This window comes from Syngnathoides biaculeatus, chromosome 2, assembly GCF_019802595.1.
Source record: "Syngnathoides biaculeatus isolate LvHL_M chromosome 2, ASM1980259v1, whole genome shotgun sequence".
NCBI classification, from domain to species: Eukaryota; Metazoa; Chordata; class Actinopteri; order Syngnathiformes; family Syngnathidae; genus Syngnathoides; species Syngnathoides biaculeatus.
The window spans coordinates 33,440,121-33,467,593 of NC_084641.1; the positions used below are offsets into that span (position 1 = coordinate 33,440,121).

General features: G+C 40.8%; 1 protein-coding gene across 3 annotated transcripts in view; it reads left to right on the top strand.

Moving 5' to 3' along the window:
* Positions 1 to 26,150, top strand: part of noc2l (NOC2-like nucleolar associated transcriptional repressor) — a 28,059-nt gene extending 1,909 nt beyond the window's left edge. For all 3 annotated transcript variants that reach the window (XM_061801598.1, XM_061801614.1, XM_061801605.1), the window contains exons 5-18: positions 1,000 to 1,090; positions 1,194 to 1,272; positions 1,411 to 1,521; positions 1,672 to 1,785; positions 1,864 to 2,052; positions 2,996 to 3,135; positions 3,231 to 3,342; positions 8,429 to 8,542; positions 11,719 to 11,820; positions 13,505 to 13,648; positions 22,572 to 22,685; positions 22,843 to 22,978; positions 25,370 to 25,453; positions 25,906 to 26,150. In XM_061801598.1, coding sequence (XP_061657582.1) covers positions 1,000 to 1,090; positions 1,194 to 1,272; positions 1,411 to 1,521; positions 1,672 to 1,785; positions 1,864 to 2,052; positions 2,996 to 3,135; positions 3,231 to 3,342; positions 8,429 to 8,542; positions 11,719 to 11,820; positions 13,505 to 13,648; positions 22,572 to 22,685; positions 22,843 to 22,978; positions 25,370 to 25,453; positions 25,906 to 26,039 — 1,664 coding nt within the window. In that variant the 3' untranslated portion in view covers positions 26,040 to 26,150. The remainder of the gene's footprint in view (positions 1 to 999; positions 1,091 to 1,193; positions 1,273 to 1,410; positions 1,522 to 1,671; positions 1,786 to 1,863; positions 2,053 to 2,995; positions 3,136 to 3,230; positions 3,343 to 8,428; positions 8,543 to 11,718; positions 11,821 to 13,504; positions 13,649 to 22,571; positions 22,686 to 22,842; positions 22,979 to 25,369; positions 25,454 to 25,905) is intronic.
* The last annotated feature ends 1,323 nt before the right edge of the window (positions 26,151 to 27,473 follow it).

The following is a 27,473-nucleotide window of genomic DNA, read 5'->3' on the forward strand; positions in this document are numbered from 1 at the left end:
TGAAGAACACCCATCAGAAAAGGCATTCACTTATGCTACCTGATGAGCAGCCTAAATCTTCCTGTTAGCTGTCAGCAATTTCACCATTTGCCTTACTGTAACACTGATTAATGTAGCTGTAGCAATGTAGCTTCTGCTGAGATGACAAAACTAAAAAGAGCAGTGGTTGATCAGTAACCTCTTTTATTGTGAAACTAAATGAACATCGCCAAAGACTAGTGTTTCATTCTTGCCTTCATCTCACAGACGCGCAAGGACTTCCTCCTTCGCAGTCACCCCATTCCCCAACTCACAGATCCAATCACAAATCACACTCAAGACTCCTTCCAGGTCTCACTGTCAGTCGGATCTTATAAAACAGACTTGTAACAATGCATGTAATACAACTTCACATTTGCTACAATTCACTCGTGTGAAGTATTCCCTCCACCTGTACTTTTTCAAATGATATACTCCTATGTACTCTACCATGTAGCAACTCTACTGTTGTGTTATGTGAATTTAAAGTTAGTTTTATGAGTACTGTCTGCAAGACCATGAAAGTATCTTAAATGCATTGGCATAGCGAGAATGTGATTGGATAAATAATTTGTTGGATGAGGCCCATGTAACAGGCGAGCAGAATAAGTGAGCGAGGTCATTTATAGGGCAAAAGTTGACATAAGTAAACTGAAGGACCAGCAACAGAACAGGATATATTTCTGAAATGCATAGTAAAACACTTAAAAACAAAATTAAACCTAACACTAACGTCATGATTTCACCAAATGGTGCCATAGTAATTCTTTAATGCTAAAAAAATGGACTTGCCTAGATATGTAGTTTAAAAACTAAGCTATCCCCCCCCCCCCCCAAAAAAAAAAGCAGTGAACGTGAATTTTCTAATGATGAATGGCAAAAAATGCGGGGGTCCGTTGTGTTATCTTTAACTGGCCCTGATTTGCTTATATCAGTGTGACATCACAAACATCCAACACATTCCCTCACTCTTTTCTGCAGTCTTTAATTCCTTGGTCCTATTCTGCATCCAAGACATTTACGGCGCCTTCCAGCGGATTCTGAATTTAAAAGCAGATAGAAACCAGAAACGGTAGGCTGGGCGTCTCATATCTGCCCAATTCTACTACTGTCTGTCTACTTCCCTCTCAATGGAAATAAGTCAATGACTTTCCTCTGTTGCTGTTGTTTTTTAGGTTAGTGCTCCCACACACAAGTAATAAATGGCAGAAGACTCATATAGACATCAAGATGTATCTCAGCGGTTTCATTCAGGTTCACTTAACGCCATTATTTGCGTGATGCATCTTACAGAGGAGTAGTTGATTGCCTCTTCTGTGATACGTTTTTTTTCTTTATCACTTTACTAAAACACTTTTGTGTTTATATTTTGCTGATGCTCTCTATCCACAGTTGTTATCCTGTTTAACAGAGGCCACAGTCATCTGCGCTGTCCTGCGACACGCCAACCAGCTTGTACCTTATTTTCTTTGTCTTCCCAAGCAATGCAGACACCTGGTTAAGGTAAGGTTGATGGCTAGATGAATGTAGGATGGAGATACTTTATAATTAATCTCTTGAAGCAAATGAAAGCCCTCAACACCGTCATTGCAAGAATTACAATCGTTGTTGTCGTATATTCAGTATTCCCCACACCACATCTGCTCTGTTCAGCAATTGTTGAAGCAATGGAGCACAGGAGAGGAGACAGGTCGGGTCCTTGCATTTCTGGCACTCAACAACATCTGCAGACACAAGCAAGAAACTTATCTTGTATCAATTCTGAAGGTGAGTGACATAAAAGGTAAGACATTGCTTCATCATGGATTATCTTAAAGAAGTAAACGTAACTTTGTCTCTCCCCAGCAAATGTACATTGCCTATGTGCGAAACTGCAAGTTCACGTCTCCCAATGTGCTGCCAATGATCAACTTCATGCAGCGCACGTTAACAGAAATGTACGCCATAGACACGCAGGCCACTTACCAGCATGCTTTTGTCTACATCCGACAGCTTGCCATCCAGCTCAGGAGTGCTATGACCATGAAGAAAAAGGTTTGTTTCACATCATAAACAAATGGAGGTAGACTGGAGAAGCAAAAGAGTATTTGCAATGTAATACTAAATAAACGAGGTGCGGAGTTAAGAGCGACCTTTACTTTGTTTTTGCGCCACGCTGAAGTCACATCAGCTACATCAAAACATTTTCCATCAGCGTAGTTTTTTTAATCCAACAAATCTTTTCCACTCTAGATTAGACAGTCCTAAAAGTGTTTACCTGAATGAAGTCAATTCCAGAAAAGGCATGATGAAAGAAGAAACAAAAATCGTGAGTTCATGCTTGAATTTGAAGAACTGAATTTGAATTCAGCCAAAATGGTGCCTCACAGATCTGAAGAGTGGGGTTCAAATCACAACCTGGCCTCGTGCCTCTGTTGGTTTTTATTCGGTCAATGCGGTTTTCCTTGCACATCTCAAATACATGCATGGTAGGTTTATTGGCGACTGAAAATTTTGTGTGTGAATGTGAGTACGAATGATTGTTTACTGTATGTGACCTGCCATTGGCTGGCGACCAGTTCAGAGTGTACTCTGCCTACCACTCGAAGATTTCATTTCAAGAATTCATTTGTTCAAATCTGACTTTCTTTTTACCTTTGACTTGAATATCATATTACAACCTTCCTGGAAAATATAATTTGATTCTACAAAGAATAAAATATGTCTTTGTTTTATTTATTTATTTTTTTAATTTACCCTCAGCCCCCTTTTTTCTTTTTTAAGTATAATTTTTTTTACACTGGGTACAGTCATTATTTTTAATCGGTTTTGGGATTATGATACCTACATATATCGATATTTTTGAATCCAACATAGATGAAGACTACCACAGTTATTGACATTGACACCATTTTGTGACACTTTGTACTCATGAACATGTTGCATATCGTGTATGTAACTGCAACCATGAATCTGTCCTTGTACGTGTGTCTCTTAGGAAACATACCAATCAGTGTACAACTGGCAGTACATCCACTGTGTATACCTGTGGTGTCGTGTCCTCAGCACTCTGCACCCCAGTGATGTCCTCCACCCTCTTATCTATCCACTGTGCCAAGTCATCACTGGTACCATCAAGTAAGTACTTTATCACAGTAATGTCCAAGACTGCTGCTCTACATTTAACCAACAGGAGGTGGCGACAGTGATCTCGATCTTCTGTCCCTCAACAGGTTGGTACCGACAGCAAGGTATTATCCTCTGAGGATGCATTGTTGCAGAGCCCTCACCCTGCTATCAAGCAGTACCAATACATTTGTTCCAGTTCTCCCTTTCCTCATTGAGGTAAGACTCCATGTCGGTGTAATGCATCAATTGTTCGTGTCAAAAGTTTACATGATCAAAATTTCCCCTTTTTTATTTTTCTCCAGTCTTCCTGATTTATTCTTTATTTTAAAACCAGTATTTCATGCTTTTGACCTTCCAAGATTAATATATACAAAAAGGGTGACTACTGTTTGTTGAGGTGAATATTGATGTTTTGTACAGTGATGAAAGTCCTCCAGATTTTCTCGGAATTCCGGATTTTTACATTTTCATGAAAATTGCTCTGGAAAATTGAGAAAAATTGCCTAAAATTAATCCAGTTATTAGTTGACAACATTGACCGAATATGCGTTTGAGTTTGAGACCTAAATGTTAATAGTAATGACTACAGATCAACTTAACATGTTTTGCTGTACGGTATAGAAATTGTAGGATATATTTTCCTGTATATTCTATATCTATACTATAATATGCATAATGTAGGGAAAAGGAAAATTTTAGATGTCTTTTTACTGAATAGTTCACTTAATTCATTTGTCTTGAGATAAGGTGGCATATTTTAATGACAAATGTGATTTTGTGCTATCCAGTGATAGGGGCATGGGGGGCAAAAAAAATCTGGGCTTGGCCCTTGGGGAGCTTCTGCCCAATTTTTTTTTTTGGTCAGGACTTAGAAATTTTACTTTCAATTTTTGTCTGAATTTTGTTCACAGATATCGCCAGAATGCACCACAGCTATCCATTTTTTAAAAAAAATTCCCAGGGGTTATGGAACAGACCCCCCCTAGTGCTCGCATTTGTATTTTCAGGAATTTTCACGAAAGTCCACTTTCATCTCTATTTGTACAAATATGGTCTGCAATAGGCAGCATGGTGGATCAGGTGGTAAAGCGTTCGCCTCACAGTTCTGAGGTTCCGGGTTCTATCCCGGACCCACCTGTGTGGAGTTTGCATGTTCTCCCCGTGCCTGCCTGGGTTTCCTCTGGGCACTCCGGTTTCCTCCCGCATTCCAAAAACATGCAACCTTAATTGGACACTCTAAATTGCCCATAGGTGTGATTGTGAGTGCAGCTGTTTGTCCCAATGTGCCCTGCGATTGGCTGGCAACCAGTTCAAGCTGTACCTTGCCTCCTGCCGTTGACAGCTGGGATAGGCTCCAGCATGCACCGGGACCCTGGTGAGGATAAGCGGCAAAGAAAATGGATGGATGGTCTGCAATAATATACGAGTACAGTACTGGTTTTCCCCAACACACACACATACATACTTCTTAATAATTTGTCTTTATTATGAAGAGAGACAATGGTAAGATTGATGTGCCGGAGTCTTATGATGCCTGTTTAATGTGGAAGTATACCATTTGTTAGTAAATGTATTTTCCATTCTCAAGGGAGTTTTTATGTGTTGTATTAGTTTGTAAGAGCGAGAGCCTTGTTGTATTTCAAATGGTACATCGCTAACTGACTTCCTCACAGGGTTAGGTGTTGTGCGTGTGCATTTTGTGAGAGGAGTGTGGTTTTGTTACTAGTAATGTCAACCTCTTCCCTACAGGAGTTGTTTTGATTTGTGTGTGGTGGTAGTTTGGCAGAAGCGAAAAAGTCATGGTTGTGGTTCACACTCTGGTCTAAACACAATGTGCAGAACCCATCCTTGTCTGTCGGTGCCCTTCTCCCTACCCCATCGTTCCCAGTACACTCAGGTGTAGGTTATGTCCCATTTGGCTAACTTACCCCCCTCTACCATCCCAACATCAAAAACCGTGACACACTCTTTTTTTTCCTCTGATTGTTCTCATTTACTTTGGTTCTTGTTAAAGGTAATCTGAGGTACACTGCTACTGATTTAATTAGAGCAGCAGTGTCAGTAGCCCCCCACCTCCGGTGTGTCTGTGTGTGTTCTTTCCTCTCTACAGGGGAGTATAAGTTGAAGCTGTAGCATCAGCAGTGTGTGTGTGTGCGCTTATGTGAGTGTGCATTCATGCATCAGGGTTGTTGGCTCGTGCTGTCCCACTTCCCCCCCATTTCCCCTCTTCAGACCGCCACCACATCCTCTGTTTATAGAGACAGCAGCGCAAAGCGCCGTTGCTCTGCTTTGCACACACTGAGCGCATTAACGACCACACAGGCGCACGGCACCACACAATGATAAGCGGGTGTCCAAAATAGCTTCAAACACATACACAGCACATTTTAACTTGTGCACCATCAGCAAAAATAGCTATAGCATGTGGATGAAATATTCTTGCTGGATGGAATGTTTTCTCTTAGCCTAAGAATGTGCCTCATGAGTAGGGGTACACGATATTCAGTTTGAGCGATGTACGCATGCGCAATCGTCACATTACAGGGTCTGCTGTGAGGTTGGTGTTCTGGAATATAAAATTAATCAACTGTAGTATTAAAATTGACCAACAGGGGGACGTGTTTCGACGTGTTAATAGAATGTATGTCTGGTGCCGTTTCCTATTTGGGTCTTCAGAATGAAATTATCCAAGCACGTGGCAGCTGCGTGAGTACACGAGATACGTCCAGGGACGCTGTGAAAATGGGACTGAAATATTTCTTTTATAATGCAGTACATAATTGTAGAAATGGATTACCAGGAAAAATATGATTTGTGTCAGAATGCTTAAGTTAATTTACTGTGCAATCACACTGTGATATTATGGAATTTATATTGTTTAGTATTGTAACAGTAGATGAATTGTTTTAATATGGTCACCAAGAGATGTGAAGAATGCAAAGTTATTAATGTCCTTTCACTGTCGTTTCTGTCGTACTGTGTTGCGTGTTTTTGGTTGCACTTTAAGGACAACAGGTTTGTTTTGGTTCCCCATTGCAACAAGTTTGTCGGGTGGAAGTTGCAGCCAGTTGCTTTGGTGGACTGAGTGTGTAGCAACAATGGGGAAATGAATTGCCTATGTTTTAAAGGGTATAGGCCATCAGCAACATATTGTTTGAACTAGTTGATTTTTGTTTATTATTTAAATTTTTTGAATTTTGAACAATGAACCAAACTCTTCATTTTTGGAACGACTAACTAAACTCTGATCTTGTTGGTATAGCATATAAACTCACACGTAAGGACAATTAAAAGTCATCAGTTAACCGAAAAAGGATGTTTTGGAATGTAGGAAGAAGCCAGAGCATCCATAGAAACCTCCAAACTCCACATAGGAAGCCCGGGGCACAGATTTGAACCCCATCCTCAGAACTGTGAGGTGGATGTGCTAACCAATTTGGCATCGTGCCGTCTAGTTTTAATAACTCAAGAGGAAATTAAATTTATGATCTTAGTAAAGTGTAATGGGCCAAGATCCTGAATTTAATGCAGGTTCATCCGAAAATTATCACATCCCTACCAGTGTTGTGAAATGACCTTTTTTCCTTCTTGTTCTTTACAACTTAAATCGAGTACATTTATTACTTTGTTCTTGTAGTATTAAAGTGTCATTGTCTTAATTATGACTTAGTTGGCTTAAGTCTATCTTTTCCAATTGTACTTGAATATTTTTGGTGTTGTCGAAAGTGAATGTTCACTAAGACAAGTATTTAGTATTTTAAAACTTGTGGTACCAATACACTGAAATAGTCACATGACATGTTAGTCACGTGACATCACATACTAAGAAAGCGTAACTGCATTGGCTGGGTGTTGGGTTCTGACATCCTTTGCTAATGTCTGTGACCTGAAGTAACCCTGCTTGTTTTACACTGAATTTAGACGTTGAATTTCAGGCAGCGAATTTTAGCCAGTTGAATCTCAGGAGATGAAAATTTTGCGTTTGGATTTTGAAAGGTTGGGTTTTTTTTTTTTGTTTTTTTTTTTTTTGTTTTTTTTTAAATATGCCAAATGTGTTAAGTTAAACTTAAATACAGCTATTGAAAATGTGATCACTTTGAAATAACAATGTGAATTTTGAAATGTAGTCAAAATATGTACTGTATACAAAAATAAAACGTAAAATTTTCAGTGGCATTTTTAATTCAAATCCTAGTGACACGTTTACTTACATATTACTACTGTAAATTCTTGTGTAATATGCTCTCGATTAAAATGCGCACACCCAAAATAAAAATCTTCTCGTATCCATTGCTCACCCATGATTTTACAGCCATTCATGTTTATGTGCTATTAAAGTTTGTAGGATCACACTTTTTTTTTTCTACCCAACTCTAATCAGTTATTTATTGTAAGACATACTTGTTCTTTAGCAATGCATTTAATACTGTGGCATGCCTAACTGTTTAGTTTTGACGATGCAATTTTGCCTCCCGCGACGACGCTTGCCTTTTAGGGAGTTTCACCATACCAGGATCAGGGTGTTAAGTTTAACACCCAAGACTCAACTTCTTCTTGCCATGTTAATGTTATCGCTTTCTGTGAAAGAGGTTAGCATGTCAGGTACCCAAACTGAAGTGCTTTGCTACAGGTGAACATTCTACATTCACTACACTCGTTGTCCCAGCTCTCAAGACACGTTTGTGGTTACGTTCATTTCCCTTCAACCTTGCTTAACATAACAACCATATCCTCCCTGTGATATGACTCTCATTTTCAGCTAATGCTGCTGAAGTTATTTGCCCTTGTTGCTCCAAAGCTCAGACTTAAAAGCATCACCAAGTGAAATGGCACTTTAAACACTGCTTAGTACTGACACTCCAACATGTTATGACACGACGAGGGGAACTGCTCCATGACATGGAAGGTGCTCGCCTCTCTCCCCACTCCTATGAACAACTAAGGCCACAACAATTGCAGTTCAGACAAAAGATTTTGTTTTACACCTAAACATAGGCAACAAAAGGCCCAAAACAACAAATACAACAGTCCATTGTACCCGCTGATTTCTTTCACGAAAAATAATTAAAATCAAATTTATTTCTTATCTGACTCTGACTTGAATCTGAAACATAAACAGGCAAAAACATTGACCCAAAAAAATGCCTGCCTACCCCTACAGCTATCTGGAGTAATTTATTACATCATTTGACGAGTTCAGTATACTGGTAGACACTAAGAACCATCCAAACATGCCTACAATGGCTTTCGTTTATATAATGGTTTTGAAGCTGCCACCCACAGTTCGTTATTTCCTTCACAGATCTTCCAGCAAGTGGACTTCAACAAAAAACCAGGACGAATGAGTAAGAAGCCAATCAACTTTGCAGTCATCCTGAAGCTGAACAAAATAAACCTGATGGAGAAAGCATATAAGGTATCAATACTAATACACACATTTTACAATATTTTTTTTTTTTGCACCCTTTTTTTCGAACATCTGTCCATCCATTTTCTGTACTGCTTATCCTCACTAGGGTCCCGGGCTTGCTGGAGCCTATCCCAGCTGTCTTTGTTCTAATTTTATCAGATTTTTTTTTGTCATTTTCTGAACTATCTTTTTAAAGAATATATTTCAAGTTCAAATCATTTCACAAGGACTAGTGTGCTGTACAGTATAAAATTGATTGTGACTGTGTAAATTGAAAGGCACAGATGATCACAGTTACGACATGTCCGTCTGATTTTCATTGCACCGAGAAAGAGCAGCTGATCTGATGAATGATTGCTTTGTGATGTTGTTTTCACGTTACACACTTGACACTGTGTGCTAAGTGTGCGTTTGCACGCATAAGGGGATTAAGCATGAACTCTAAAGCCTGCCTTCGAGGCCTCTAAAACTGCCCCTAAGTCACAATGCTCAGTGCCGCAGCCAAGAGGATTAAAGAAGGGCCCTCTGGGATTATTGCATGCACAGTTTGTAATGGCCATTTTTCCCACCTGACACGCACTCATGATAATCTAACATCTCTTCCTGAATGTGTCATACATCCAAATCAGTTGCCTTTCGGTGAAAACCACCATTTTGAACTCAAAATGGGCCATTTATGTATCTGATGAGTTATTCCTTGGGGAGGGGTTAAACACACCCACCATCCACAGATGTACAGTAATTGTGAATATTACTATGTGGAGGACTAATCCGACAATGCTGTTGCCTAATGTTCAGCCTCTGTACTCGGGACCTGCTTTGGACAAGTAACTGGAGTTGAGCAGAAAAAACAATTCCTGATGCTTCTGCTGTCAAGAAGTAATAGCACTCTGATACAATGATCTTGATGCCACACTCTACTTAAAGGTCAACTGACAGCCATATAGACATTTTAAAATGGATATTTTGATGAAAACTACATATAATATTCACTTCAATGTTTAGAAGAAAAAAAATGAGCGGAGAGCGTGTCATTAATACGCAAAGTTGCGGAAGTCTCACTCGACATCCCAGTGGCGGCCGTATTGCCTGCAACGTCATTTGCAGATGTCATACTGGCACATTCGCCATCGAAAGCACGTAGTGGCATCTCCTATGGGAGAGGAACAAGAGAGATTTTCGGATTTTTCCGACACCCCTTCTGACACGGAAGCTCTTTTCGAAGAAGGGAATATCTCACAATCTAGTGAATGGACCAGGGCAATATTACCCTATCGTTTCAAGCCATATTTTGATGATATGCGGATCACTTCTAACAAACAGCAGACTCCCGACAGTATGGATGAGAGTCTGAAGTGTACTCAGGAGGACCCATGCCGGGCAAAGTAACTATTTCAAGGTTGCCCAGACACCAATGTCCAGTGGTGGGGGGGCTCCTTTCTCCTCCCGCACGTGGCCAAACCACCCCCCCGTCGAAATCCACCTCCGTGTTGTGGCTAAGGCCGGTCCCAGTGGCGGCGACCACACGCTGGGCAGGCCGGCGATGAACAATGCTGGCCCGCACGCATTGACATATTTAGCACCCCTGACTTACGTACTTTATTAAGTTATTATGATGCAGATCTTTTGTTACGTTGTGAGAGAAGGATTATGTCGTTGTTCCCCTCAACTATTATTTTTTTTAATAGCTCTATACACAGCTACATGTCATTTGGAACCCACGAAGCTTTCATCCTTTGCACCTGTGCAATCCATTTTTCATGACGAACTGGGTCTTTTGGAAAAGTGTGAAGAGTGGAGATCCATTCTCCCGAGTGTTCAAGCAAAATCCAGCAATACAACGATCTGACATTTTGGCTAACACGATGAAAAAAAACAAGTAATTTTTGCCGGTACACTAGGTATGAGCCAATATAAACACTCAACCCCGGTACTGCAAAAAACTTCACTTCCTGGTTCTTCTCCAACGCAAATGCCTCGAGAGGATTTTCATGGCGGGAGATACAAAAATCCATATACTACAACATCCTGACGTGTGGTGGGGAAAAACAGATGGGTCCATTCCGGCTGACTTTTTTTTTATTAAAAACATACTAAAAATTATATTTTACGTGTCAGTTGACCTTTAATTTTAGCTTTTTTATCAACTATATCATGCATGATACTATGACTTCAACTTCAGCATTAGCCGCTGTTTGCGCCAATCCAATTTATGTAACAAGTAACAGTACTCTTAATTGAGACTAATATTTAGCTACTCTACCCACTTCTGGAGAGGACATTATCCGTTGCTACTCGAATATTCAAGCAACATTTTTGCTCATCAGATAAAGATTTTTTTACTGCACTGGTCTTTTGTATTTTGCCATTGTGATACTTTAGTCACTTTTATTTTTCTTCTTCTTTTAATTAAATTTAATTCTTTTAATTATCTAATTTACCAATGTTATTGTTAAATGTCTTAAATGGCAGAGCAATGGTAGGGATCATGTCACAACACAGAATAAACTAACTTCAAATTCAGAAGTGCCCAATGAAAAAATAAAGTCTCATAGTTAATATTTTCCTGCAGGATGCATTTGGGATTAGCATTTGAAGTTGGTCATGGTGAAAAATTAAGTGAAACAGAATGATTTCAGTCAATTATTTTCCTGAAAAAGGAGGATACCATTCATGTGGGACAGCTTGAAGCACGCCTCATGTGCACGTGGAAAAATAGTAAAAGCAAACAAATGGGGCAAATTTAATTTGAATCTTAAATTTGTACATCAACATGTACTTGAGCAATGTAAATGTTTCACCACCACCTTTACTCACTCTCTCTCTCGCTCTGTCTGTGTGTGTGTGTGTGTGTTGTGTGTGTGTGTGTGTTGTGTGTGTGTGTGTGGTGTGTGTGTGTGTGTGTGTGCCTTTGGTGTTTTCATATCTGATTACTCATAATCCCTGACAATACTGTTTACAAAGGTACATTCCATTTTTGTTGAAATACATATTTTTTCCCAATAAAATTTTATTCTACTGAATGCACACATGGTGTAGTGTGTGAATGTCAAACCTATCTTCCATTTGCAGTTTTCCTGGTTGACATGGCGAGCTTCAAGCTTTTGCTTGCCTCTTTGTTTTGTACACCATTTCCTTGCAGGAGAGAGCGATGTCTAATGTTGCATGCAACTTTGTTTTAGGATGGTTTGATCGACCAACTTTATGACCTTATGCTGGAATATTTCCACACACAGGCGAGCTCCATCAGCTTCCCAGAGCTCGCCCTGCCCACTGTCCTCCAGGTAACATACGTATTGTAATTGTTGTTGTTGTGGTCATCGTTACAGTCTCGCTGTGTCTTCCGCTTATGTGCTGCACTCTCTTCAAGTAAACGTACAGTTTCCAGTTTGCGAATACGTTCTAATTTATTGACATGCAGCTGTATTCTATTTAGCGGAATGACAATGTTATTATGCTTTGATGTATTTAGGCTCCGTCACACCATGATGTTCTGGTCAACGTCCTCTGAACATATCAATCGTTCTATTTTTCAGCGTTCTCAAACGCGGATCACACATGTGGCGTGTGATTAACGTGCCTCTAACGCATGACTTAAAGTGTGTCTAACGCACGTAAAGCGTGTCTAACACACGAAAAGCGTGTAACAGCGACCAAATAAGATACCCCTAAAATTCCGTTAGCGTGTGCAAACGCGTCATTGGGGCGCAACGAGCGATTTGTCAATGTAAGACGAGTGTGTTGAGCGTGTGACCAATGGGTGAATAACAACAGAAAAGCATTTTGCTAGCGTGGAATATTTACAGTGGAACCGGCACTAAAACATTGGAAAGTTCACAGTTACTTCAGCTGTTGTTGTGAGTTAGAACAGTGAGCATCGTGCCGGCGAGAAGAAAAAAAGTTAGGGCGCGGACTTCAGCAACTAGCGCTGCTAGTAAGAAAGCTAAGCCTCTTTCATCACGAGCAATGTGTTTGGAGGAAAAACAACAGCAGGAGGAAGAGCACGTCCGCGAAGTCACGCACCATGCGACACCCCCTGGGGACCCTAAACGCCTTGCAAACCCCAGTGAGGACGGTCCGACAAAGAGACAAAAGAAGCAGAGAAAGGATTGGAGGATCCTGGACCGGGCTGTTGAGGATAGTCTGGTGGAGTTTTTCTCCGAAAACAAACTGCTGCTTTCTGGATCTTCCATTGTAGGTGCTCTCTACTATAGCTTAATATTAAATGGACCTTGCTTTTACCAAGCATCGGTTTATATACCCATATGCATGGAAGTGCGGGAAACGCTCGAATGACGCTCAATGGACACCAAACGACGTTTGTTTCACTTTGGTTACACTCTGCATGTGTTAGGGGTTCAGTGGGCGTTGACAGGTTGCCTGTGAGTCGTTCACTGCAAAACAAACGATTAAGTAACAACCAAGTAAAGCTAGGGTTACGACTGACTAACGATAGGCAAACGCGTGCAACGCTCGGCGACCTTAGTAAAACGTTCCACGGATGTTCTTGAACGTTCTGCAGCGTTTAAAATTAAACGTTGATGAACGCTGGTCTCTGTGAGAACTTTTGTGCATGTTCAAAGCTTTTTTTTCCGGACCGGCGTTCTCCGCCGATTCCCAGCGACCATTGACGTTCACTGGCGTGGAAACAACGCTACTCTGGGGCTATCCCGGTGACCATGGGCGACTACCAACGTTTCCTCAAACGCTATAGGACGCTGGCCAGAACGTCATGGTGTGATGGGGCCATTAGGGAAATATGAAAATGTCCAAGATGTCCATTGGAATACACTGTGATAATAGTCTGACAATTTTGTACTATTTTTTTATTAGTAGGAGATGCATTCATTTTATTTGAAATAATGTAAACTAATAAATATGCTGGTACTCTGGAGCTACATTTCATTTAAAACTGTCCCTACCAACTGTGTTCAAGTGCTTTCTCCCTCAACCCTCGTCCATCTCCAGCTGAAAGCGTTCCTGAAAGAATGCAAAGTGGCCAATTACTGCAAGGCGGTGCGCCAGCTGCTTGAGAAGGTGCAGGAGAACAGCAACCACATCACAGCAAGGCGACAAAATGCACCCTTCGGAGTGGCTGATGCCAGCGCTGTGGTAAGTGCAGACCATAGGGAGCGAAAAATATCTTAATATTATTGGTGTTGTCATTGTTATTTTTTCTGATAAACCTATATCAGTGCAGCTTTTAAATATTGACATTTTTAAAATGTTAAATGTATGGCAAGAGCATTGTCAAAATTATTTACGTATATATCCCCGATTTGCCCGTTTTTCGGATCCACAAATATACCCACGCTTTCCATGTGTTTTTTAAAATTCACAAATATTTTTGCACTGGACATGCGTTTTTCATGTCAAAAATTATATCTCCAATTTACACACATTGATTCATGTGATTCACCCATTTTTTTAAATCTACAAATATATCAGCGACTTACACGTTTTACAGATCCACAAATGTGTCTGCGATTTACGTGTTTTAATTTTGTGTACATTTATCATGATTTATCATTTGTAAGTACTCCATTCTGCTTATGTTTGGTTAAAGGTGCATTTTCGAATCAGCAGCTACGTGCATTTATTTTTTTAGAGCCAAATCAAATGTAGGATTCAAGATATTCACACACACATTAACATTAACATTTTTTTATGGGAATCCAATAATCCAATAATCTACGGACCTACCTAATAATTTTAAGACAACTCTCTCCATATGAATTTGCACAGGTGAATATCAACCAACAGAATTTTTTTTTTACAAGAATGATTAGTTGCTTTATCTGCTCAAAATCATTCAAAGTGCAGTGGTACCTCTGTTTGACCAGAATCTATTGTGACTACAATTTGATCAACTTTCCAAACACAATATCAAAATTAGATCAGTATTTTTGGGAGTTTGTTTCTGAGTCCAAAACTTTGCCATCATAAAACCTTTATTGAATATACAGCCAAAGAATTTAGTCACATTCTAACATTAATTAAGAGTAGCCAGGCATTACTAATCGAATGAGTAACCCATCTATTTTTTTCATTTATGAAATCAACCTTTAATGTAGTGTAATATGAGAAATTTACATACAGAGACAACAACGCTTTACCTTTTGATGACAAAGTGAAGTATATGGCAGCTAGCGCAAGAAGCTCGTCAAACGTCACAAATGTAGTGCTTGACATCAGTTTCAGAAAATCGTAAATGAGTCCTTTGTTCACAAACGCTGAGTCCATTCAAGTGGGGAAAAAAAACCAAATGAGAAACCAACTTAAAAAAAAGTTAAACGGAAGCATAATTTCTGTCATATGGTGGATCATCAGACTGTTGTGACATGGAGACACAAGTTGCCTTTTATCTTTTACTTCTGGCTGAAATTAAGCCTCTTGAGGCACTCAGTGTGACATGCTGATGCCACACATGAAGGTCCAAAGTCCAAAAATACTGTCGTTACAACTGGAGCAAATTTGTCACCCAAAAAGTTTGGTTGAACTACAAATTCTAAACACTTTGACCATTGAGACAGATTTCTTGTCTTTTCCCCACTGTGAGGTCAGGAAAGTCTCCAGTTTGCTCCAAATAGGATTTCGTTTTCAAGGGACTTACTGTATATGTTGAGACATAAAGGTCACTATGAGCTTGCAGACAGCTCACAGTACATGCAGCAAAAAAGTCACTCATTAGCAATTTGACCTCCGTGTGCAGATGTTTCACCTCAGTTCTCTGCGAGGTGCACCTTTTTATGCATTCACCAAACTTATAAGGCGCATCTATATCAGAATAATCAGACTATTATTTTTAGATATCTAATACACGATATGGTATATATATCATGGCAGCCTAGTTAATCAGGGAGCATAGTGCCAGATTTATGATAACTCATATTCCACCATTACATTATTTTTGAATGTCAGCAGTAATCAGCCGGGTCAAGGTAGTTCTGAAAATAAATAGTCTTGGTGTTTATAAGGAGACGGGCAAAAAAGATATGCAAACGCATCACTGTGCTAAACGAACGGACAGTTTGGCTCCTGCAGCGGTATCGGCGCCGCCGCTGCTGTCTGATTGGATTTTGTCACCGTGGTGTCTACTTCCTGGCAACAGAGCAGGAGTGAAGATGTCCCTGCAGGCACAGGAAAGGGGATGTCACCCTGCTGCTGCTGTGCAAAAGGCCACGGCCCCCTCCTGCCCCCCATGTACCCTCTGCTGCTGTGTCACCCCACCTGGGCTGAGAGCCAACATAATTAATGATTCAAAGCTGGTGTCTGTTTTGTTTGTTTGCATACAAGGGTAAATTCAGAAGTTGACGTTTTGTGGACACCCTAAATGTTAGTCCTAGTGTTTAAAATTCTGAAACTAATTCTGCATTTGCACCTCACTAGATCTCTTCAACCAGAACCAAACCTTCTTTCCTTTTGTGGCTTTTTGCTTCACTTTTTGTCAAAGGAGAGCTCACACAAGATGAGTATGTGAATAACAAAAAATGTCCGCCAAAAGTTCAAGTGAAGACACTCACCTTTTTAGCAGAATCGACTCGAGTAGTCTCAGAGTACTTTTGTCGGATCTTACAGATTGTCGGACATTGATTCTGTTTTGAATTGTTTTTTTGTTTGTTTTTTTTGCAGCAGGGTGTGATAGCTTTCTACTTTTGCTTCCCTCCCCCCCTCCCCTTGCATTGTTAGGGTACTCAGGCCTTTACATTTTTGTGAAAATTCCCACACACACTTCTTTTATGTTGAGTTACAAAGTTTCGTAACATTAACATTGAACATTGTATGTTTTTCTTTTTCACATTTTACATTACATTAAATTGGTGTTTGTTTTTCTACATTATAGTTGTTATTGTTAGGGGTGCATCCGATCAACAATCCCACAGTACGGATTGTATGAAGGATTTGAGTCATGGTTCTGATAATTTTTCAAATCAGAATAAAAAGAAACAACAAACAGAACTTTCTCCTACAATTTATTATGTAAAACACTTTTTCTCTTTAAATCAAACTCAACAACCTAACCTCAAAATGTCAGATATGGCTATTTAAATAAGAAAACACCAACTCAAAGTTTAATAAAAGACCTAAAACCCTCTCCCGTTATACACACACCGTGAGTGAAAAACATCCTAAAATGCAATTATAGGAATATGGATAGTGACTTAAACACCCCATCATTACAAAAGTTTTTTGTGCTCACATTATATGCCATTTTTTAGTATACATTTTTTTACAATGTACAATATTTTTGGATTATCAATTACTGTTGCTCTCTTTCAAGATATTATTTGTATTATTTTATGTAAGTTTATACACTTTTCAAAAAGCATTTCTTAATTGCGAACAAAACGTGCTATTGTGTATGTAAATAGGGTATTTCTAGATCACGGATTTCACCATATTGCGGGATTGGACTGGAATGTAACCCGCACAGTGGAATCGGTTTATGAATGGGTAACCAATGTATTACATAAATAGCAAAATGTAGCTATTTATATGATAATACATTTGTTAGCAGTTAACCAGCTGATGGGGAAAAAATTATACTGAATCAATAGAATCACTTAAAAGGATTTATTCACCCAATTGTTCAGTTCACTTTTTTTTCCCTCATCATTGTTCGAATGCTTCACCATTCAGTTCATGATTCCAGCCTGACGTTCAGATTCACTCAACACATTCACCGAAGAACTAGGTGTAGTTATGTATTCTGAACTAGGGAAGAACATTCCCCCCTTCCCCTCCACCCCGCAAAAAAACCTGAAGCCAAGTTGTCACCTTTGTGTCCCTCCCTCAGCAAGCTTTCGAACACCCAGCTTCGGTGGTGACTTGTGAAAATAGGTGCTACTGCGCATATTCTTCTCTGTACCTTTTACATCCACACAGGCTGCGAACAGTCTTGCTTGTCTACATTTCAACAGGGTGGACAGCATCTTAGACACTGCCATTTGGCATCACCCACCTTTCTGGCATCTGATTAGTGTAAAGCGTCACTTTGTGTCTTGAGAACTGCTATGATTCATATCTTATATTACATTCACACCTATGGGGAATTTAGCATCTTTAATCAACCCACTGCACATGTTTTTGGGATGTGGGAGGAAACCGGAGTCCCTCCGGAAAACTCCCACAGGCACGAGGAGAACATGCAAACTCCTATAGGCGGGGTCGGATTTCAACCCAGATCCCCAGAAGTGTGAGGCAGATGTGCTAACCAGTTGCTCACCTTGCCATTATTATTCCTAAACAGTCCCCGTGAGGACGAACGGTTAAAGTCACTCATGAGTAGTACTTCTTTTCCTTTCGGCTTGTCCCATTAAGGGTCGCCACAGTGTGTCATCTTTTTCCATCTAAGCTCATCTCGTGCATCTTCCTCTCTAACCCCCATTTTCCTCATGTCCTCCCTCACAACATCCATCAATATTTTCTTTGGTCTTCCTCACACTCTTTTGCCTGGCAGCTCCATCCTCATCACCCTTCTACCAATATACTCACTCTCTCGCCTCTGAACATGTCCAAACCATCTAAGTCTGCTCTCTCTAACCTTTTCTCCAAAACATCCAACTTTGGCTGTCCCTCTAATGAGCTCATTTCTAATCCTATCCAACCTGTTCACTCCAAGCAAGAACCTCAGCATCTTCATTTCTGCTACCTCCAGTTCTGCTTCTTGTTGTTTCTTCAGTGCCACAGTCTAGTCCGGCCTCACCACTGTTTTATAAACTTTGCCCTTCATCCTAGCGGAGACTCTTTTCTCGCATAGAACACCAGACACTTTCCACCAACTGTTCCACGCCGCTTGAACCCGTTTCTTCACTTCCTGACCACACTCTCCATTGCTCTGTATTGTTGACCCCAAGTATTTGAAGTCGTCCACCCTTGCTATCTCTTCTCCCAGGAACTTCACTCCTCCTGCTCTGCCCGTCACATTCTTGCGCACATATTCTGTTTTACTTAAGCTAATCTTCATTCCTCTCCTTTCCAGTGCGTGCCTCCATCTTTCTAATTGTTCCTCTGCCTGCTCCCTGCTTTCTCTGCACATCACAATATCATCTGCGGACATCATAGTCCAAGGCGATTCTAGTCTAACCTCATCTGTCAGCCTATCCATTACTACCACAAACAGGAAGGGACTCAGCGCGGATCCCTGATGCAGTCCTACCTCCACCTTAAAGTCTTCTGTCACACCTACGGCACATCTCACCGCTGTTCTGCCGCCCTCATACATGTCATGTGCTATTCTAACATATTTCCCCGCCACACCAGACCCACGCGTGCAGTACCACAGTTCCTCTCTTGGTACTCTGTCATAGGCTTTCTCTAGATCCACAAAGACACAGTGTAGCTCCTTCTGACCTTCTCTGTACGTTTCCACTTGCATCCTCAAGGTAAATAGTGCATCTGTGGTACTTTCTAGGCATGAAACCATACTGTTGCTCACAGATACTTCTGTCTTGAGTCGAGCCTCCACTACGCTTTCCAATAACTTTATTGTGTGGCTCATCATCTTTATTCCTCTAAAGTTTCCACAGCTCAGAACATCACCTTTGTTCTTAAAAAATGGGGACTAGCACACTTCCTCCATTCTTCTGGCATCTTCTCTCCCGCTAGTATTCTATTGACTAAAACTCCACAGCCACCTCTCCAAATTGCTTCCATACCTCCAATGGTATGTCATCAGGACCAACTGCCTTTCCATTTTTCATTCTGTTCAGTGTCTTTATTACTTCCCCCTTATTAATCATTGCCAAATCCTGGTCATTCACGCTTGCCTCTTCTACTCTACCTTCTCTCCCATTTTCTTCATTCATCAACTTCTCAAAATACTATTTCAGTCGACTTAGCACACTACTGGCACCAGTCAACATATTTCCATCGCTATACTTAATCACCTTTTTTTGCTGCACATCCTTCCTGTCGCTATCCCTCTGTCTGGCCAACCTGGAGAGATCCTTTTCTCCTTCTTCCGTATCCAACCTTGTGTACGTGTCGTCATACGCCTCTTGTTTAGCTTTCACCACCTCTACCTTTGCCCTATGTCGCATCTCAATGTATTCCCTTTGCCTCTCCTCAGTCTTCTCAGTGTCCCACTTCTTCTTCGCTAATCTCTTTCCTTGGATGAATTGCTGTATTTTGGGGTTCCACCACCAAGTCTCCATCTCCCCTTTCCTACCAGAAGGCACCCCAAGTACTCTCGTGACTGCCTCTCAGAGTACCTTGGCAGTAGTATTCCAGTCTTCCAGGAGCGTTTCCTGTCCATCTACAGCTTGTCTCACCTCTTTCCGAAAGACCATACAACATTCTTTCTTTCTCAACTTCCACCACCTGATTCTCTGCTCTACCTTTGTCTTCATAATCTTACGACCCGCGACCAGAGTCATCCTACACACTACCATCCTATGTTGTCGAGCTACACTCTCCCCTACCACTACATTACAATCAGTAACCTCCTTAAGATTACATTGTCTGCACAAAATATAATCCACCTGCGTGCTTCTACCTCCGCTCTTGTAGGTCAGTATATGTTCCTCCCTCTTCTGGAAATAAGTGTTCACTGCAGCCATCTCCATCGTTTTTGCAAAGTCCACCACCATCTGTCCCTGAAAGTTCCTTTCCTGGATGCCGTACTTACCCATCACTTCTTCATCACCCCTCTTTCCTTCGCCAACATGTCCATTGAAATCTGCACCAATCACAACTCTCTCTGGGTTGCACAGGACTACTTCGTCGAGTTCATTCCAGAATTTCTCTTTCAAGTCGAGGTCACATCCTACCTGTGGGGCTTAGCCGCTAATCACTTTATACACAATACCCTCAATTTCAAAATTCAGCGTCGTCACTCGATCTGATACTCTTTTGACCTCCAAGACATTCTTAGCCAGCTCTTCCTTTAAAATGAACCTACTCCATTTCTCTTCCCATCTACTTCATGATAAAATAATTCAAACCCTGCTCCTCAGCTTCCAGCCTTACTCCCTTTCCACTTGCTCTGTTGGATGCACAATACATCAACCTTTCTCCTCATCATCATGTCAACTAACTCCTGAGCTTTTCCTGTCATAGTCCCAAAATTCAAAGTTCCTACACACAGTCGTAGGGTCTATGCACGCCTCTTCTTCTTCTGCCAACTAAGCCCCTTTCCTCCTTTTTTTTTGTCTTGGACCTACATTATCTGAATTTCTACCTACGCCTTGCATATTAACAGTGCCGGGGACGGGCGTAGTTAGCCCGGGCCACGACCTACAGTATCAGTTATGGAATTCGTTTGATAAACGCTCATGTACTCATGAGTACATTCACTACATAATATTGTTCCTTGCACAAACAAATCTTTCATCGTACTTGCTCACAGTTAACGTCTGCATGAATCAATCATGGCAGAACAGTTCACTGCATACCTACTAGTATGCCCTTGGCAAATTACAAAGTTCAACAAACAAATCACACGTGGCTGAGAGTACATTCAGTTCTTGTTCACTTCATCACTACATTGTTCACTCCAGTCCCTCCCCCACTTGTGCAGCGCAGCTCATTGGTTATTTGCCCTCAATTCAGAATGACTGACATTACGCTGCAGTTCTCTTTTGGCACAGCTGACCTCAACTGAAAAAAAATAAAGTAAATTCCCACAGTTGTGAATCACTTCCCTGCTTATGTATAGTATTTATATAAATATATATACTGTGGTACCTTTACTTATGACAATAATTTGTTACAGAACTTGTTTCGTAATGTGAATGTTTTGTAAATAGGAATGCTTTTTACATGTAAAAACATGTAATCAATTCCAAGCGGGATTTGGGAGCTGCAAATAGCAGAGCTTATTTTTGCATTTGGTATCCTGAATTTTCCTTCGGGATGAGAGATAATGTTTTCACGAGGAGGTGTTTTGTAACCTGAATTTTTTGTTACTAAAGATGTTTATAAGTAGAGGTAGCACTGTACAATGAATATAAATGAATGTGATGTGCTCCCTTATAAGCCTTATCGGCCTCAAAGATGCATGTATGTCAAATGAACAACTCAAATCTATGTGTAAATGTCGGGTTGGTTAATGAGATTTATTGCACTGAAGTTCAAACAAGAAAACACTCAAGTTTTCATATGAAATTGAATTGCAAATCAGTAATGCAGTAATAATACTAGACAATACCAATTGTTGTAGATGAAGTAGTATGTAAAATTTTATTTTACATTTCTTATTTTTACTTTTCAAATAACCCCTCAAAAAATGAATCATTTCATTAACTAATTCGTTCAGAAACTTTCAAAAAAAAAAAGAGAGGATTTTCCCTATTGCACGACAAGTTTGTGGACGAAACACCACCACTGAGTTTGCCTCACCGTGCTTACCCAGCAACGGCCAGCCCACATAGCTAAATTGTAACGGTGGATCACTCTGCTCGTCCTTCGATTAAGATGCCAGCGAACTAACGAACTAGCTGCGGGATGATTATTGGCACTTCAAACATACTTCCCGGTCATACGCTTAATTTTGACACAGACCTGGGCACCGTGGGTTGTACATAGACGGGGCTCACCCAGGCTACACCCTTCCTTCTCTTTAGACATCGCTTGCAAGGGCTCGGGAGTCATGGCTGCACAGCTCTGCACATGAGAAAGCCACTCAAGCTTGTTTTTGGCAGGCCCGCATCAAGCGGTGCAAAGCTATATAGTACACTAGCCATGACTGCTAACCACTCTGCGGACCGTGTGTGTCCCAGACGACGAAGAATCATCCATATGGATCACGGATCAAAGATGATCCCTTGCACCACTAGTGAGTTTGAAATTAAGGGAATTTCTCTCCTTTTTAACAGGTACATACAGAAACAAATATTCCGAATAAAAATTATTTCAATGAGAAATTTTGTTTCCAAGTTTGACCAACATCACAGCACTGATTGTGGCTGAACTTTGAGGTTCTTCTATGTCTTTAAGTCCCAGTATCCTCTTTGTAGATTATTCTTATAAGAAACACTGACGTAAACTTCCGTTATTTTTATTATTTTTTTTTTAATCCCTGCATCCTCCTCAGGTGGAGTGGGAGAAGGCGATTGAAAAGGAGGGCCCGCCTCTTAGCAAATACTACAGCCACTGGAAGAAGTTGAGAGAGAAGGAGATTCAGTTGGAGATTTCTGGCAAAGAAAGGGTAAATCTTCAACCAAAGACAACATCTCACTCATCAATTAAGGATTTGACTTTATGAGTGACAGCACTGCCCAGTGTTATCACATCACGCAGGAAACACTCATTCTATTCAGGACAGAAATGTAAAGACCACCAACACTGTTTTCTCTTTTGTAAAGATGGAGGACCTGAACTTTCCAGAAATTAAGCGAAAGAAGATCCATGAGAAGAAAGCAGAGGACAAGAAGGAGTTTAAGGGTTTGTTTGAAAGTGACTCTGACAATGATGACGACGACACCGGACTCAAAATCAAAGGTAAGGATGTGGATCGTTTAGAAACGCAAAAACAGTCTGACAGTTCAGAAGCTGCGCTGAATCCGGGTTTTAAAAAAAAGCCTCAAAAGTCACGGGAAAAAAAAACTGACATTGCATCCGTTATACTGTAAGATGTTGGGTTTTTTTTCTTTTTTTTGGGGGGGGGGGCCTGTTTTTGCTATATTTGTACCAAAGTAAGTCATATAGCTGCCACATGCATTCTCACTGACAAAATTAGAAGAAAAAAATTGATTGATTTTAAAATTGCACGTTATTATAGCAGTGCATTTCCTACAATTAGTGTTAATATTTAAAAAAATATATATGATCTGTGAGGTTTACAGGGTACTAGACCTCTTGGACCGGGGGGTCTTTCATTTAGTCAGTCACAGAGCACTTGTCATGAGCTGAAATTTGAACTGGGCTCTTTTTGACCTTTCCACCAACATGTTCCACCTTCCCACACAATAAATATTACTGTAAAGTATTTAATGGAGATTTATTTAACATTGAATCATGAAAAAAACAGACCACCCTTGTTTTTTCAATTTCGTGTTCATTTCAATAAGTGAAGATGACACAAATGCAGATTCTTCCATAATTCTGTCCTATTTGACATGCGTTTGGATTTTATCAAGAAAACCATGGACAATGCTGGATTGTGTTTTGAATTTAACACTATTTTTCTTTTTCGTTTTAATGTTACTGTCAATGCACCTGGCATTACACATGAACAAGAAATTGAAGAAACAAGGGACAATGAACTGTAATTTAGTCAAGTGTATGTTTGTGTACATCATAAGTAGCACTTCCAAATATTTTGCAAATGAAAGTATGGTGATTAAATGTTTTGTTGGTGATAAATGAGAAAATGGATTTGTTAGGCAATATTCAAGAACAGATTCTATTCAACCTTTGAAGTCCTCTTGTATGTTACCCATTTTGGCCTCTGGGAGGCGGTGTTTTGCTACGTCATACACAGGAAGCAAGAAGTTTCAAGAGGTGATCTCAGCTCAAGTCTGGTTTTGGTCCTAGAGTCTATTTTTTATTTGATTTGATTTTTACATTTGTTTGATTTAATTTTAGTGTTATTTGAAGTAAATCAGCCTGTAAAAACTCAACTTAAGAGTGGCCAAAAAATGTTTTCGTGTTATTTCCCCCATTAGCTGTTTTGTGCCTTGTCCTTTTGGAGCAGGCGTCTACTGGTCATGTCTAGCTTTTTCAGTTTTACCATTGGGACATTTACAAGAAAGTCTGGGGGAGCCCTCTCTACGAGGTCACGGAGTCGGCAGTGGGATTTTTCTACCCTCACAACCAACAACCCCTCCCTTCCCCCTTTAATGCATCTGGACTTCATTGTCGGGAGAGTTCCGCAAACACACGTGCAGCCACCCACCCTCCTCCCTCTTTCCCTCCTTTCGGTTGCTCTTTCCCTCTGCCCAGTACAAACACAAACTGACCTCCGTCGACAGGAAGTACGGGCTCGGCTGCCTGCGGGAGTTCCTAATTCAAACCAGACCACTGGAACAGCCAGAGGTGGCGGCTTCCTCTCTTGCTTTCATTGGCGCTCGCACGCACACACAGATGACGCCACACAAATACAAACCCCGTTGTCCAGTCTCAAGTTTTCAGAAGCGTCTTTGTTGACGCGACAGCCCTGGAACATGCAGGAACGGCTAATGATGTTGTGTTTGTGTGTGTGGTGGGATAGAGTTGGGGCGGAGGTTTAGAAGTCCTCCAGGTCATTTTGGGGCAACCTTAGAGGAAGTCCCTTTAATGGTCAGATTGAGTTGGAATTGACTGTAATTTTATCCATGTATGATGCATCTCAATTTAAGGTGCGCCCACCTGTGTGTGTGTGTGTGTGTGTGTGTGTGTGGTGTGTGTGTGTGTGTGTGTGCGCGCGCGCGCGATTGCCTGTGCGTGTGTGCGCGCGCGCGACTTCAAAGCATGTGAACCCCAGTCGTCCCTTTGGCTATTCCACGCACGAGCATGCAGCGAACTTCCATCACAAGTGTCCCTATGAAACCTGCCTGCAATCTCCATTTGCTATATTTAGGCTGTGAGCCCAAGACGCCTGAAATTGCCAGTAGTAAACTGTCACGGGTGTTTGTGCGGCGCGGGCGGCGGCTGTAATCGACTTTGGGTTCCGTCTCCAGGAGGAGGGGGAAAGGCACGGCGCGCTCTTTGCAGCTGCCTCTGATAGTTGGCCCACATCGAGGTGTCTCAAAGCACGTCAGCCGTGTAGCGACGTGAACTTGGGGAAAGTCAACAGAGGAGGGGAAAAAATGTTTTTATCTGCTTGTAATGCTCTCTCTCACTGTCTCTCTCCCTCTTTCTCGCTGTGTCTCTCTCCCCTCACTCGCCCTCCCCCTCTCCCTGTTTGTCTAGATAAAAAGGGCAGCCAGGGGTCACTTGATGATGCTGATGATGAAGTTCTTGAAGAGGGTTCTGACATGAGCGATGGAGATTCAGGTGAGTGTATAACGATGAACACAACTTTATCACATCTTAGTCTTGTAAGAAAGAAGAGAAAAAAATACTAATTTTGACCTCATTTATGAAATATGTTTTCCTTTATTCTAATATCACTTTGTTTTGTAATTTTGTCTCATTTCTCAGGGAGAAATATTTTTACTTGATGCCTACACTGCATTTCATATTCTTTAACTCTAAATGCTTTATTTTTCTATGATTTTGCCCTATTGTTGCATTATTATAGCTTTTTTTTTTTCAAGTCCTCCATGGAATGTCACATTAAAAAAACTTTTGTTTTAATAATTCGGCATTTTGTTGGAATGTGGATAGTTGATCATTTCAATTGCGATGTAGAAAGTTTTGTTTTTGTTTTTTTTCCCCCCCGTCAGTCACCTTCCAGGTATTAGGTATTTTTGCACTTTCATTTTCAATCTTTGTGTGCGTTCTAGATGAGGAAGAGGAGGACAAAGGAGACGCGAAGGCGTCAAAGACCCCTCAACCCCTGTCGTCGTCTGCTCTCATCGAGCTGGCCGAAGGAGACGAGGATGTGGTGGAGGACTTGGAGCTGTCTGACGACGACTGAGTCTTGCTGGGAAAAACGTTACAACATTTAACATGCAATAGAAGGTCTTTTCCATCTGTACAGTCCAAACGCCTTCGGATGTCTTTTTATAAAGTATAAACTTGCAGAGCCCTCTTGCGTGTCCAGTTTTGCCTTTTTTAAATATGCTCCAAACACGTTGGTAGTGTAACAAGCTTTTGAAACGATTTTCCAGATCTGAAAGATTTCCTCACCCAGACCTTTGCTTTAAACACTGGCATGTAACCTTAACTTTTTTTTTTTTTTTTCAACCTACTTTGAAACGCTAAACCAGAGGTGTACAAACTACGGCCTGGGGCTATTTGTGGCCTGCCGCCCAATTTTCAACTGAGGCACATACTAAAAATGACTTTTGGCCCAGTTCATGATGAATAGGGGAAAAAAAGAAAAAGTGGACCTAGGCAATGTGAAAAGTGTGGGTGTCGAAAAAATTGGATGACGGGGGTGGGTCTTCCCCACTCGTGTGGTTGATGGGGACTTCCAAAATCAAAATTGGTTTTATTTACTTTAGGGCTTTTCTGGATACACAAAGATGGAAACAATCCATTTATAGATGAAATTGTAGCATTTCTCTTCAAAAGTAATCAATTAAGATATTTCCATTTTCAAAGCAAAGTGGTTTCTTAAACTTGCTGCTCTATTTCAAGGTCTAGTTTGCCAACACATCACAACAATCGTCCTCAAAACGATGCTGGTCACCTTCCAATAGATTGCTGAATGTTTTGGCTCTGAAGGTGAAAATGCCATTTATCTGCTCTTCAGTTCAGGGTTGGATCTTTTCAAGTAGGAGATAACTTTAAAAAAAAAAAAAATCCAGAACAATTTCTTTTATCATTAATTGGACACTCTAAATTGCCCTGAGGTCTGATTTGGAGTCTGGCTATTTGTCTATGTGTGCCCTACGATTGGCTGGCAACCAGTTCAGGGTGTAACCCGCCTCTTGCCTGTTGACAGCTGGGATAGGCTACAGCACTCCCCGCGACCCTTGTGAGGATAAGCGGTGAAGAAAATGGATGGATGGATTTCTTTTATCATTAATTGGGCACTCTAAATTGTCCCTAGGTGTGATTTTGAGTGGAGCTGTTTGTCTTTGTGTGCCTTGCGATTGGCTGGCAACCAGTTCAGGGTGTACCCCGCCTCCTGCCCCTTGACAGCTGGGATAGGCTCCAGCAATCCCACAACCCTTGTGAGGATAAGCTGAAGAAAATGGATGGATTTATTTTATGACCTAATAATACTATATATATATTTACCTGATTGATTGGATTTTTTTCCCGAAGTTTAATAAAGGTAAACCATTCCAAATTGACCAGTGAATCTTTTTTGTTTCCTTCTTGGAGCAAAAGGTTTTGATATCCTGATTCATGAAGAGATAATTTTACTTTTTGGGTGAAATTAAAATTTTCATTGGTCTTG